Source organism: Cuculus canorus, chromosome 1 (genome assembly GCF_017976375.1).
Source record: "Cuculus canorus isolate bCucCan1 chromosome 1, bCucCan1.pri, whole genome shotgun sequence".
Taxonomy (NCBI): Eukaryota; Metazoa; Chordata; class Aves; order Cuculiformes; family Cuculidae; genus Cuculus; species Cuculus canorus.
The window spans coordinates 92,528,947-92,542,868 of NC_071401.1; the positions used below are offsets into that span (position 1 = coordinate 92,528,947).

The following is a 13,922-nucleotide window of genomic DNA, read 5'->3' on the forward strand; positions in this document are numbered from 1 at the left end:
CAGAAACAGTATTTGTAGAACAGAGTAACAGTGTGTTTCAGCAACCAGAAATTCATCAACCAATTAGACCTTGCTGGCCCTCCCATCAGCAATGGGTGCTGCCATTGCAATGCTCTTGCTGCAAAGTACTGTGCGCCCATGATCTGCAGTAGCAACTGTCTCAGGATGTAACATAGAAGGTCTCTAGGGATATGGGAGGAGGACCTTTGCCACCAAGGAAGCCTTTTCAGTGGGACAGGACTGGTGGGAGGGCTGGGCTGCTTTCAATTGCTTGCCTGGTGTGAACGTGCTTTTAATGGCTGGGCAAGAGACTGTTTGTTCTTCAGGAAATCCATTTTTGCTTGGGGAAAAAAGCAGTCTTTGCTCTCTGGCTGGTGAAATGAGCAATGCCATGGACTCAGCCTGAAGCCTGTTGGATTTGCATGAAGTTCATCAGTGGCAAAGCCTTCCCTCTGCACACGTGTTTCTTCACAGATGTTCTTTCTGAAAAAGGCCTTTCAGAAGCCTTGATGGCCATTACAACAGGTCGCTGAATCTCACCAGCGCTTCTTTTCTAGCCTGGGTGTGGATAATGTACCTTTTTTATGAGCAAGGTACAGCCAAGAGCTGTAACGCAGATAACACTGGCCCTGGGGACCAGAAAGAGAAAGTTGGGGACAGATGGGGATGTGTGCACAGCCGATCCCAGCAGCACTGTCCACACCACCTACAATGATGTTCTCCTTCAGCCCAGGGTGTGGGTCACCCCCAGCATCCTTACCTACAGCCCCAGAGAGGCAACAGCCCCTGAAAGCTGTTGCCAAAAGCCTCCTAAAGAGCTAGAGGCAAGCCAGGCTGGGGTGTGGGCTGTCAGGTAACAGCTACCTGTTAGGTGACGGCTGGGGTGACCGAATGTTACTGGAGGTAACAAAGTGTTCAGGATGGTCAAGTGGTGTGTTTCAGTATTTATCTTCACCCTTTGGGAGGGATCTGTAATGTTACCAGACAGTGATGCCTGGTGGAATGCCCGTTTGGTTCATCAAAGCCACAGATACAGCAGCCCCTTCCTTGAGAGAAGATAAAAGCCTACAGGGCATCTCCAATTCTCCCACTGAAATGTCTCACAGAGTGGCCATTTGTCAGCACTGACAACAGCATACTGCCAGCCTTCTGCCTTCCTCATCCTCCCTGCACACCAGCACCCAGCTGTCTGAAATGGCGCCCAGTGTACTGACTATTTCCTTTTTCTCTGTCTATTCTTGTTTGTAGTCCATTCAACATCAGTTCCCACAGGACTATCAATAGCATCCTTGTCTGACACAGACAGTTGCACTGCTATAAATTCTCCACAGCCCATTGAATAGAGACTTTTTAATTAGGTTTTAGAATTTTTCCATTAGCAGAGAGGCGTTGAGAATTCAGGTCTCGCTTCTAAAATGAAAAATATGGTAGATAAACTGCTTGATTTACTACAATATTAACATTTTCATCCCTGTATTTATGGGTGTGAATCAACTGCTGTTTTGCTACAGTGGACAGAAATGTGTTTGACAATTTACTTTATTGTGCTACAAATGAGAGATTTAGTCCAGTGATCCAAAGCGAGAGCCCTCCTGAGCTACCATTTTGTCTGGGTGTCATAGACAGAACAATATCTTTTTTTCATCAAAATCTGATTGCTTTCCTATTTGCATCCCAAAGTTCTCACTGCTAAAGGATTTTTTCTGGATAAATCCAGGCTCTCACTTAGCCTTGCAGATCTGGAATAGGACCTTTCATGTGAAAGGTGGAAAGATTGAGCTATATCCTTGACAACTATGAAGGTGCAAAGCTGTGCTACTTTCAGTCCTAAACACCAGCCTCCATGGTCACAATAGGAGTGCAAGCATTAAGTCTAGTATACTCCCAGCTCCTGGGTATTCCCAAATCAGGGAATTTGTTAATAAGACCAGATAGATTTTCCCTTCCACAAACTGCAGCAAATAGATTTCTGTTGAGCTGACAGAAAGCTCTTTTCATATCTACACCATCCCAAACACCTTTAGATTGGGAAGAGCCAACATAGCAGTGTTTTGCCAATACAATCCTATAGGCACCAAGTTTCCATTTCAATCTACTCATCCTGACAAATCTTTATTTTTTTAAAAAATCTCAGCCAAGTCTAACAAGCAATGTTTTAATCATGGTGGGTACATTTGATCTAGCTCTTGCACCTCAGCTATAGTCTAGCATGTTGCAACAGCTTTTGTCGGGTTATGCCTGTTAAGAAGGATGCAGTGAGGGCAACCTCAGGTATTATTTCACCTGCTGTGGCATCCTGAATCCCATCTGGACACCACCAGCACACTCACCTAGACCAGGGCTAAAGAACTTTGTGCCTTCCAGAATGCTCTCATCTGCAGTAACGTATAATAAAAATACAGTTAAGAAAAATGTTCTTGTTAAGATTTTTTATTTTTGAGAGGAGGAAAATATTTTTGTTACTTTTCTGATTCTTGCCAAAACTTTGCAGATTCATTCACAAGCTCACTCCCTTTAAAATTCCTGGAAGGAAAGTTTTGAAGGAATTTAATAGGTGGCCTTCTTTTTTCTTTTGAAATAATAATAAAAAAATCTACTTTGTTCTTTCATTATTTTGTTAATTCCTTTGAAGAATTTAACTATACAGAGAGATGGTTGTCCCCTGAAGTAGCTCTCTTATTAATCCTCTTATACTCTTGCTAACGTTAGAGCTCAATATTTCTCCCTGTATTTTTAACCACATTAAAGTAATACAGAAGAAACACTTCCTGGCCATTATTTCTTCCACTCACTGTCATCAATGAAAACAGCAATAACTGAAACTTGCTAAAAGCAGCAGTTGGTTTGACTCCAGTCTGGCACCACAGCAGGTAATTTTTGCTATCAGCTCAGCTGAGTCAGTCCGGGTTACTTTCTGTCCTCTATTTTTTTTTACAGACCCTGCCACACTGTACCTCCCTCTGAGCCTTCTCCAGTCCTCACCATTATTTGGAGACAGGAGTGTAGGCATTAGCAGTATCATTTTGCTACCTGATTTTGAAACAGCTAGGGCAAAACTTCTCTGAAATGACCTTTTCCTTCAACAAGATGTCTTAGGATCACTTATTATTTCCTAAGTTTACGGCTTCTTCCATTTCAAGAATTTCTCATTTATCTTTTCAGCTATTTGTGCCAGAAAATACCCTACGGTCCTTTGCCTGGGTTGCCTAGATTTTGAAGTTTTGATCACCCACTGTTCCCATAGTAGCAAATGAGAAATATGGAATTCTTTTTTTTTCTCATCTGTGCTGAATAATATTCTTGACGTGTTAAGTGAAAACCAGAGCTCATAATATGCTCTAAGAAGCTGCAAGAAAACTAAAAGGAGAACATTTGCCTTTATCTTGCACGATTAACTGCTGCTAACCCCTGCACGCTCCTATTTATGTTACCACTTGCTGTGACATTAATGAATGAAAGATGCTAAAATGATAAAATACAGGCAATATTCATCAGCTGTTCCATGCTACTGCCCTCAGCACATCAGTGTTTGGACCTGTCAGCCAGTCTGAGTGCCTCCCTATTCCCCGTCCCTGGTGCAGGTAAGAGGTGTTGGCCTGCTCATATTCCTTGCTGGCTGTACCTTAGGCAATGTATCCGTGACTGGTGGGAGTGAACTGACTGAGAAACCTTTCCCCCTATGTAAGCAGTGCTAGATTTCAGTCGTTCTTCCAGTGATTGCAACCAATCCACGGGAGTGGGTTTGCTTTGGGTTTCAGTGAGTTTCAGAAGCATCTGTGAGACTCCACCCATCACAGCATTTGCCATTCTCCAAACTGAGACATCTTCATGAGATTTCAGTGTTAAAACCAAAGTAGGTTATCTCAGTTTTGAGCTCAAAACTTTCACCAGATGATTAAATTCATCAGTTCAGGAGAGTTTGAAAAGATGCTCCCAAAAATGATGAAAATAAGAAGATGCAAAGATAAAATCATAGGATTGGCCAGATTAAGCTACATCCATCCCAGTTCCCTGTGCCATGTGTTTCCAGTTACAGGTGCTTACAGGAAAACGTCAAGAATGAGTATGGAGAATACAGTCATGCACCATGTTCTTCTTATTTACAACCGCTGCCTCGTCATTTCATTAAATGTCTTCCGATTAATGTATTCTGAGAAATTAGGAGTATGATTAGTAGTAAGTAGTAAATTAGCACTAATTAGTAAATTTTAGTAAGATTAGTTAGTCCAGCCAGACAGTGTCCTGTCCTCAAGAGCAGCAAGAGTAGTCATACAGGCAGCGATACTTCCCCAGAATACTCTTCCAACATCCAGTGATTTGCAGTTTAGACATTTCCTGAGATAGACCTACAATGTGGGGATGTAATAGCCCCAAACAAGTTTTCTTCTGAGTTCATCCAACTGGTTGTTAGACCGTATGAAGTTTTAGCATCCACAACGTCCTGCAGATGGGAGCTCCACAGCTGAACTGCATCATACCCATGTGCTTGGTGAAAAACCATCTTGCTTTCCATACTTCGAATCTGTCACTTAATTGATCAGACTTTTATTAGACAAGGCCATGAGATCAGTCTTCTGTGAACTGCATAGAGCTGTCTTCTGCAGCTGTGAACTGCCCAGCTGTTTAATTTAGGCTACTGCTGTTCAGTGGTATGCAGTAAGATATATGGAACTTGCATCCTGGAGAGGTATAGGGTACATGGTCATCCCTCGTGTGGATGCTGTCCCACACTGCTGTCCCTGTCACAGGAACTTTTACAGGCTGGAAATTGAGAACATGGCATGAAAAAGTGGAAGTACTGTGTGTTTATAAGATGGCATAACAATGTGAATATGTGTGATTCTCTATCCTTTACTTAATAATTGTTAACTTGCCACTTGCTTTTCTCACGGTTGCTAGGCACTGAGATGGTGTTTTCATAAAACTGTCTGTTATCCTCCATATGCTCATGTCATACTTACATTGCACTTGTACTTACCCAAGTGATCATAATCAGCTCAAGGCTCATCATTTTATTTGAAAAGGTAGGATTGCTCCTCTCCCAGGTGTGTATCACTTCATATTTAGGGACATTAAGCATCAACCACCGTCTTATTCTGCAGTCATTTGATTTTGCACAATCCATCTGAGCAATTGGCTCATATCTTTGTCACCACAGAAGTATTGTGTTGTCAACAAATTTTGCCCTCTCGCCTCCTCTTCCAGATGGTTTATGTGTTTGTTAGGCTGCCAAGATCCCGGCATAACTCTGCAGGAGCCTTCTTGTGACCTCTCCCTGCAGTGAAAATTGTCCACTGACTCCCACTCTCTGCTTGTTACCCTGTTATTTATCAAGGAGAAAACTTCCCCCTCTGTCCTGTGACAGCTGAGTTTCTATGATCCTGACACTCTTCAGAATCTTTTTTCATATCTCATTGCTTCCATGAGCCAGAAGGTTTTTTTCAGCATCCCTTCTAAGTACACTTTCTTCTTTTTAACTTGGGGCAAGCAGAACATCACAAAGTGAAACAGGCGTTGGAGCAGCAGGGCTTGTGGCAGTATCAAAATTGTTTGCCGTTTTGTACTCAGTCCCATTCCTAATAACTACTAAAACTCAATTTGCCTTTTTAACACTTTGAATATTCAGTTGGCATATCGACTGTGATGCAAAGCTATCTGAGTGACAGTAACTAATTTGCAGCCCATCTTTTTGCTTATATAATTAAGTTACTATTGCTCTATGCACTTTACTTTGCACTTACCTACTCTACCTTTTATTTGCCATTTATCATCCAGTCAGTCTTGTAAGGTGTTTCTGCAACTGTTCAATTACCTGCACTTTCAAAAAATATGAAAAATAATTCTGAATCATCATTATATTCATCATCTCCTTATTCAACAAGCTTTCCTGAACATTTATGAGTATGTTGAACAACAAAAATCCTCTCTTCTCCCAGATTGCTGACCTTTGTCTCCTATCTAAAAAGAAGTTATTTGTTCACATCTTCATGAAATTTGTTTCTTGCGGTCAGTCTTTTTTTTCCCGTTTTCTTTATTTGGTTTTGAAAAAAAAGTATTCTTTTCTTCTGTCTTTCTCTACTATTTACTTATTCTAGGTTTACACGTGTGCCTGAGGACATCCTTTTCCTATTTTTTGATGGTAAATATTTAGTCTGAGTCTTTTATATTGGCTTTAAACAGTACCCTGCTGTTTGCAAACATTTTACCCATTTTACTCTTCCTTTAAGTACCATTTAATGAGTCTGCCTGGTTTATATGTTTCCCTTTTTGAAAGGTAGTAGATAAGGATTTGGGCTTTTTTGTTGCTTGGGGCATGGTAAACTGGAATGCATCACAACCACTGTCATAAAAAGACCTTTCAATGGTCACATCTTTAACCAGATCTTCCTCATCTCAGGAGTGATAAGCATTCTCTGGTGTTGCTTTGGTGCTCACAGAAAAAAGGGTGAATGCTGGCAATGCAGATATCATGGGCTGCTTGGAGAAACCAGAAGCATTAGGAAAAATAATAGGCTCAGATTTGTATTTCTAAACTGACACTGAGGCCATGTAGTACCTCTTATCCCTACTACTTTCTTCTTCTTTTTTTTTTTTTTTTTTTCCATTTACAACTCAGTGTTTCTGGTTTTGCAATCCTTTCTCCAGACCTGTTCAGATTTCGGTCCCAGTGAGGGTTATCAGCTTAGGGAGGCAAGAAGTGTGGTGGGACCCTGCCTGCTGCAGTAATCTACATCCAAACTTAGCTGCACATGAGTGCCACAGAATTCCTCTCTATATCTGATTTCTTCTGACTCAGTGCCTCCCCTGTTTTCCCTAGTGACACTTATCTGCCCCTCCTCAACATTGTTGGCCTCTTTAAAATCCCAATTCGCAGATGGGTTGCACAGAAATAAATGACTACAGGCTCAGAACAGGAAGGAACATTAGGAATTGCCTACAACATTGCTTGAAGATTCTATTACAAGTTTTTCAGCCTCCAGGTAACTCTAATTTACACACGGAATCAGAGAGGACTGGAATGATTTCTGCCATTAGCCTGGGATCCCTGCTGCATGCAGAAACCTGCTGCTCTAAATCCAGTCTCCTACTTTATTTATCTTTCTTTAATTTTCTCTAGGTGTTATGAGCAGTAGCAATGAAACTCATCTCTGTACCATCCCTTGCAGGGACACGTGTCATGTGGGAATGTGCCTCTTGAAAACACACGGGCCTTCAGAATAGGCACTGGAAGAAACACACATCCTTAATTCCAGCCAAAGCATCACTTCCAGAGATGCACACAGAGATGAATGTCCCCGTGTTGGCAGCCCAGACCCTACCCACAGGTGTGGCAGCTGCCTGCTGTGCCGCAGCCCTACGTATACACACACGTTGATGGTTTGTGGTGGTGCTGTGCTGTGTGTGGTTTGTCCATTTGCAATCTCACCCACTCCCAGTACAGGGAGAGGATGAGTCTGAAGCACAGGCGTAGCACAAAGCCTGCAGCCAGCCCTGTGTGCAATTCTCAGGAGGGATGGGGAACCCTGGAAGCCTCAGCAACTTCACTGTCACTGCTGCCCACTTTGCACCAGGACAGAGCCAGCTGCCAGCAGCCACTCAAAGGCACCAACAGCCTTCATAGGGGGTCAGCCAGACCCCACAAGGCTGTTGCAGGCAGAGTCATATCAGCTCTTAGCCCTGCTCTCCACTTCAGTGGAGTCATCATAGGGACCCCACATCGAGGTATGCCCCTCTGTATTCAGCAGACAGACACTGAAACCTCCATATGCAAACTGCCCGTGCAACTTGTCGTGGTAGAGCAGCCCCACAACACAGTCCTATAGGCCCCGTGGGAAGTACACACTGAAAAATATAGCCTTTAAATGCTGTGTTCCTATAGGCCATGCATGGGAAAGAGCAGGCACCTGCACTATCTGTTCCCCACACCAGTCCCTTTGGACCTACACATGGGATGGGGGAAGGTGGATAGCTGACAGCAGGGCACCGGTGGCTCTTGGAGCAAGGCAAACCATAAACCTACTGATAAGGGAGGAGAGTATTTCTCATTGCTATGGTTTCTAGAAACACTCATAAAAAACCAACATTGTAATGATTGAGTGGTATATAGCGAGGTTCAGCTAAGTGTCCCTGCTCCTGAGTTTCTCCCCCCACTGAGCACCCCTCGCACAGCTGGAAGGAGCAAAATTGCTGAAGGCGTGCCCCTCCTTTGTCTCTGGTTTTTTTTTTTTCTCTTTTATGATAATTTATTTTAGGGAGGACTCAAAACTTGTGATTTATGTTATGGGCTCACATGGGCCCAATGACAGATTTCTCAGATCAGCGTTCATGCTGGCAGGTACCACAAAAAGAACTTCCTTTTAGGACAAGAAACTCCTGAAAAAAATACCCACGTTTTTTAAAAGTTCTGCAATATCAGAATACAAAGTTTCAGCCTGTTAGTAACCCACAGTAAGAAGGTCCGTACCAGCCAGAGTGATTTTTTATTTCCTTGCTGGGAAGGCAATGAGAGCACCACAGTTCAGATAAAAGACCTGTGGGACCAAAGGAGGGTGATGAGGGAGGACACAATGGCTGGAGAGGAGGAAGGAGCCCTACAAGCCCCTTCTGTCCATGGGCACTGACAGAACCCGGGCACCCCACGCTGAGCTATCAAAAGCCCTAAGCAGGTGCAGGTATGAGGGAAGGAAATACATTTACAGGGGGACTCCTGATAATTTTAAAGGATTTGTTATATAAACATATTAAAGATCTGAAAGTAATCCGCTGGCAGAAAGCAAGAAGATTATTTCTTTCGGTGTGTTTGTTTTAAGATGACAATCATATGTTCTTTCCGCAGGAAAAACTCATTGGCAGATTTGCCTTTGTACATGCAGCTGGGATCAGGTCCAGGAGGTGACAGCCCACAGATAAGGCCGTAATTAATGTCCAGTACAAGGCAGGAGAGATAAATGTTATCGGCAGTTTCACCTGACTCATATGATGGGCTGATAATCTATTGAGAACCCCATAGAGATCAGAAAGCAGCGCAGCCCCCCACTTTGAGTGACCGCTTTCACCTCGTGCACAAGCCAAGTTTCAGCCAATTTCACCCACCACACCTTGAGAAGAAAGCTGATGGAAAAACAGCCAATGACTTTGCTGCACCAGGCATCGCGATGGGCCTTTGGGAGAAGAGTCAGTGTTGTATATAAGGATAAAACTGGATTTTTAAGCTTAAAGTCTCACATTTTCTCTTGGTGATGGATGTAAAAGTTGTGATATGAACTGGTGAGTGCTGGAACACAGTCCTTTTCTGCCTACAGCTTGGCATCTTGTGAAATGAAGGTTGCACAAAATGTCTGCTTTGTACATCATGACTTTCAATGAGAATTGCCATCATTATAGTAAATAGTGATGAATATATATAAAGTATTAAAAAAGTTAAACAGCAGGAAAACGAAATCTATTATTTTTTCCTTTGTAGACCAGAATCCCTCACACAGGGTTCAAGATACTTTTCAACAAATAAAAATTCTCGTTTTGAACTTTGTCAAGGAAAGGGTCACAAAACAAACTCGTATATAATAATCAAAGGTATAGGATGTATACATGTATAGGAAATACATGTATATGTTTTTCACTAGTGGCAAATGTTTAGAGTTGCCCAGGGGTCTGAAATATTCTAATGGCAAAGAAATTCGATGGGACTGCCAGAGGCACCCAGTAATGTCCAATTAATAGATTATGAAGCCACGTAATAGATATGTATCTATAGGTCTGTAATAGATATGTGATCAGTAGATCACAGGAGTCTAGAACTTTATATCAGGGATATTAAAGTATGCATGGCAACATTTCCTAATTACACAACAGAAAACCCTGCCTCTGGGTGAAGCATCAGATAGAACAATGTTATCAGACCTCTCCAGGCAAACATGAGGAATATATAAAATGAGCTGTTGTAAGGCAGAGCGGCACTTCTCCTCTACCTGCCTTCCAGGAGCAATGGATCTCAAAGTGATCAGCGTGCTCTCTGCCATCCTCGTTTTAGCCCTCAGCACCCTGGCAGAAGGAAGGGTACCGCCAAGTAAGTATGTTCCTTACTCTATTGCATTCACTGGTAGGTATGTGGGCCTGATCCTACTGATTGTAACTGCAGCAAGAACAGTTTACGTATGTGTATAGTTTATGTATCAGACAGCAAATATCTTGCTCTTGTACTGTTATCAAAGTTGCAGTCTACTTTTAAATTTTTTTTCAGAGAAGTCTATGGCAAAATAAAAAAGACTGCCTGTGAGCTCTTGTGTTGGTGGAATAATGAGGAACCTGCTACGAAGGCAGAGGGACAGACATGCCCACGAGCTTTCTAGACCAAGACCAGGACTGGAACAGGAGCTAAATAATCTAAACATATAATCTAATATATAAATGTCTAAATAATCTTTTAACATTTATTCCATGCTGCTTTGCCATGTGAATACAATTTGAAAGTTGCCTATCTGCCTCATCAATACAAGTCATTTAGACAACTTAAGACTCAGGAAGCAAGTAATTCAATGGCAGGCACCAAGGGATATCTCCAGAATTTCTTAGTTGTAGATGGCTGTGGAATAGACTTAAAATGTTAAAAGTGTAGCTGCAACTATTTGTACGTAATCCTGTGTTTCTATGCTCTCCTGACAATAATGCAAACATTTTGTATTTTTACACCTGTTTGAATATCCACTGGACCCTTAAATCATTCTTTCTTCACAAGAAATGGGCAAAGAAACACGTGTATATTAGCATATTGACATAATATTTGAAGTTACGGGTTTTTTACAATTTGATGTGGTCTATTTGAAGTCCACAGACCCCATTCTGCTGGGCTGGATTGGCTGCATGTGGGATCACAGATTTGCACAGGGTGAAGTACAGCCCTTACTGAAACTGGTGGGAGTTTTACCCTAGCCGCAAAGGGATCTAGCATTTCCCCTGACATCTTTTTACCAAAAGCAGCTTTTAAACGATGTAGGTTTGGGTCTAAGCAAGCCACAGAAAATGTATAGTTGCAAAGACAGAATCTAGGGAAAGATCGCTGTTCCCAGTGGACATCTGATAAATGCACCTCTGCTAACTATTGTGCAAACTGACACCTAGTAATTTGTTATTTCTGTCCTGAACAGCAAGATGCCAGTGTAAACAGGCCCTCAGCGAGCGGAGGAACTGCGGCTACCCGGGAATCTCAGCAGCGGAGTGTAGGAAAGCTGGATGCTGCTTCAATGCTTCATACTCTGGCGTTCCCTGGTGCTTCAGTCCTAAAGTAAAGAGAGGTAATATCTCTGTCAGAAACATCGATTTACCCAGTGTTTTATTATGCAGAAATGTGTACAGCAGGAAGCAGCTCTGCTTTTCTTCTTTGGCCCATGAAGTAAGCACAAATCTCTATTAGAGGACCACTGCTGGTAAAATGCAAAGTTAAACCTAGCTTACTCAACAGTCTTCCGTCTCATCTTTTTCATACAAGATATTTCCTCTTCCTTGAGGCTTCTAGTTATCAAATAATCCATGCTGATTATATAAAGCATTTCACTGCTGCTGCAGTCTTGTTCACCAGTGGTGCAAGGGACCCTTAGCACTTACGTAAGTGGGTTTTCTGTGTGGATCAGGAGGACTTTAGCACTGCATGTCAAAGAATTCAGAAAGACCTGAGTAGCTGTTTTGACACTCATAAAAAAGAACAACAGATATGCTATAACTTCTAGACTTTATGCTCTTTTCTCCATCCTGTTTTGATAATTGCCACTTCCTTCCCGGTTCCCAGCATAATTCCACTTGGTGGTTCTTGTTTCCCCTTCCCCTTTTTTTTCTCCTAGTCTTCATTCAGTGAAATCTTCAAAATATCCCAGAGGAGATCTTTTTCTATGTTAGAGTCTTCCTCCTAAAGCTTCTAAACTTCTGCTTCCATTTTTTGCCTTTCTTTTCCCAGACAGGGTAAGAACTGTTCTTGCAGTCTATCAAGGACTGGGTGTGTATTGTATTGTATACAACTGCTGAATGTAAGCTGTTTGCTGGCTAACTGTGCAACTCCTGCTAAGGAGAACTTCAGGCCAAGCTCTGCAGTTGCACAGGAGAAATGAAAGGAAGTAAGGGTGCAAATGCAACATTACCCAATAAAAAGTTTGACACGAATCCGGATTGAATAACAGGGCTCAGATTTGTCAGAGGGAAAAATAATTTTGCATCTGAACATTGTTTGCATTTCATTAAAATTTCAAAAAACAAATGGCAGCAGCTTAAGTGTAATCTTCATAGAACTGCTTTTCTGAGCAAAACTGGTTCGGGAGATGGAAACTGAATTAGTCACGCCAGGTGGTATAACCTCTTTACCTGTTATTTTAGTTTTAATTGCCTGGATGAGCTATGATTTCCTCCTAAATGACTTATCCTCTTTCCATAACTCAAGGTGGCATGCAGAAGAGCCTGGGTTGTCCTTTCTTTGTGTTTGCCTAGCTGCTCCAGGGTTAGCATCAGGTCAGGCCACACCCTGGTCCAAGGCCAGTGTGGGTGGTACCATCATGGGAGACATTCGACTCTTGATCTCATTGCTGGATCTAGGAAAGGTAAAGCTGGGTTGGTCTATGCCAGGCACTTCTCGGGGAGCATCCTCACTGATCCTTGGGTTGCAGCAGCACTTCCTCACCCCTTGGTATTTAGTTTTGCCTAACAGGGATGGTAAGGATTTGGCTGAACCTGCTGCCCGAAATGGGTGTGGAGAATGGCATCATGACTGTTACGTTTGCTCACTGACTTCATCTTCATGGTCCACCTTTCATTTGTGAATTATGCTGCCGGGTAAATGGACCATACAGTAACACAGTTTCCCTCCTTCCTCCCTTCCTTTCCTTTTGCTTTAAACAGTTAAGAAATTGTGTCCCACTGAACCTCATGCCAGAAGAAACTGTGGCTTCCCTGGCATCACAGCCAAGCAGTGCGAAAGGAAGGGGTGCTGCTTCAGAGCACATCCTGCTGGTGTCCCCTGGTGCTTCTACCACCATGTAGTGGAGGAAGGTAATGTCCTGCATGAGTCATTGAGACATTGTCCCCTGCATCTCCACGGACTCATCACAGCTCCTGGTAGGGTCCATGCTATGGCTGGGCACTCTAGCCCAGTGCAGCAAGAGGCCAGGCTCAAGGGAACGAGCAGGATGGGGTCTCCCCACCTTACTGGTACAGCTGCAGAGCTTCTTCACCTGGGGCATGCGTGGGGAAAAGGTGGCTAAACCAATTGCTGACCCAGTTGATTCTGACCCACCTCACAGTCTATTTTGTACCAGAAACAATTCATGATTCAGTTTTACTGATCTGAATCATAGTTAGGGAGCACAGGTACAGATGTGTAAAAATGTGGGGTGTGAAAGCACTTGCTAAAAATTTGCCTTTTTGATGCACCGCATTTAGGCCAACACTTCCTAGCATGTTCTGTAATTCATGGAAAAAAACATGTCCCTTAAACTGCTTCTCCATTTTCCCTTCCTAGGTTGTTAAAGGAGAAATTTCCATTAAGAACCTTGAGATCTTTGGTCCCGCTTCAACAGAAAACAATATCTGGAAGTCCCAACTCAGATTTTACAGTTTGCAACAGCTATGATTTCTAGGTCATTTTTACCTTGGATTGACTCCTTTCTGATGAAAAGTTACTCGCAGCTTTTATTCTTTCAGTAGGCTAGTTACGCACAAGTTTTCACTGTAATAAAAGAACAAAGACACGATTCGTGGATTCTCTGTTCTCTTTATTTTAAAGCTGTGAACTTCTCTGTTTCCCAGGAAATTTGGCATCTTAGCAACCAGCCGATGAGACAGTAGTCACAAACATTTCTGAAAGAATCACAGCACTCAGCTCTTTGTGTTAATCACACTTCACGCCTGCAAGTGACTACTTGCATTTTTCAGCTGATAGAAGG

General features: G+C 42.6%; 1 protein-coding gene across 1 annotated transcript; it reads left to right on the top strand.

The window, feature by feature from the left end:
* Positions 1-9,975: 9,975 nt before the first annotated feature.
* On the top strand, positions 9,976-13,653 carry LOC104059271 (trefoil factor 2). Its single transcript, XM_009560920.2, has 4 exons — positions 9,976-10,066; positions 11,145-11,291; positions 12,880-13,029; positions 13,499-13,653. Exons 1-4 carry the CDS (start codon positions 9,985-9,987, stop codon positions 13,504-13,506), a joined length of 387 nt encoding a protein of 128 aa, XP_009559215.2. The 5' UTR covers positions 9,976-9,984; the 3' UTR covers positions 13,507-13,653.
* The last annotated feature ends 269 nt before the right edge of the window (positions 13,654-13,922 follow it).

Bases quoted from the DNA above. Each gene is read 5' to 3' on its own strand.
- LOC104059271 (XM_009560920.2), top strand. From the start codon at position 9,985: ATGGATCTCAAAGTGATCAGCGTGCTCTCTGCCATCCTCGTTTTAGCC. The intron at 10,067-11,144 runs GTAAGTATGTTC...TGTCCTGAACAG, and splicing joins AGAAGGAAGGGTACCGCCAA to CAAGATGCCAGTGTAAACAG. The intron at 11,292-12,879 runs GTAATATCTCTG...TGCTTTAAACAG, and splicing joins CAGTCCTAAAGTAAAGAGAG to TTAAGAAATTGTGTCCCACT.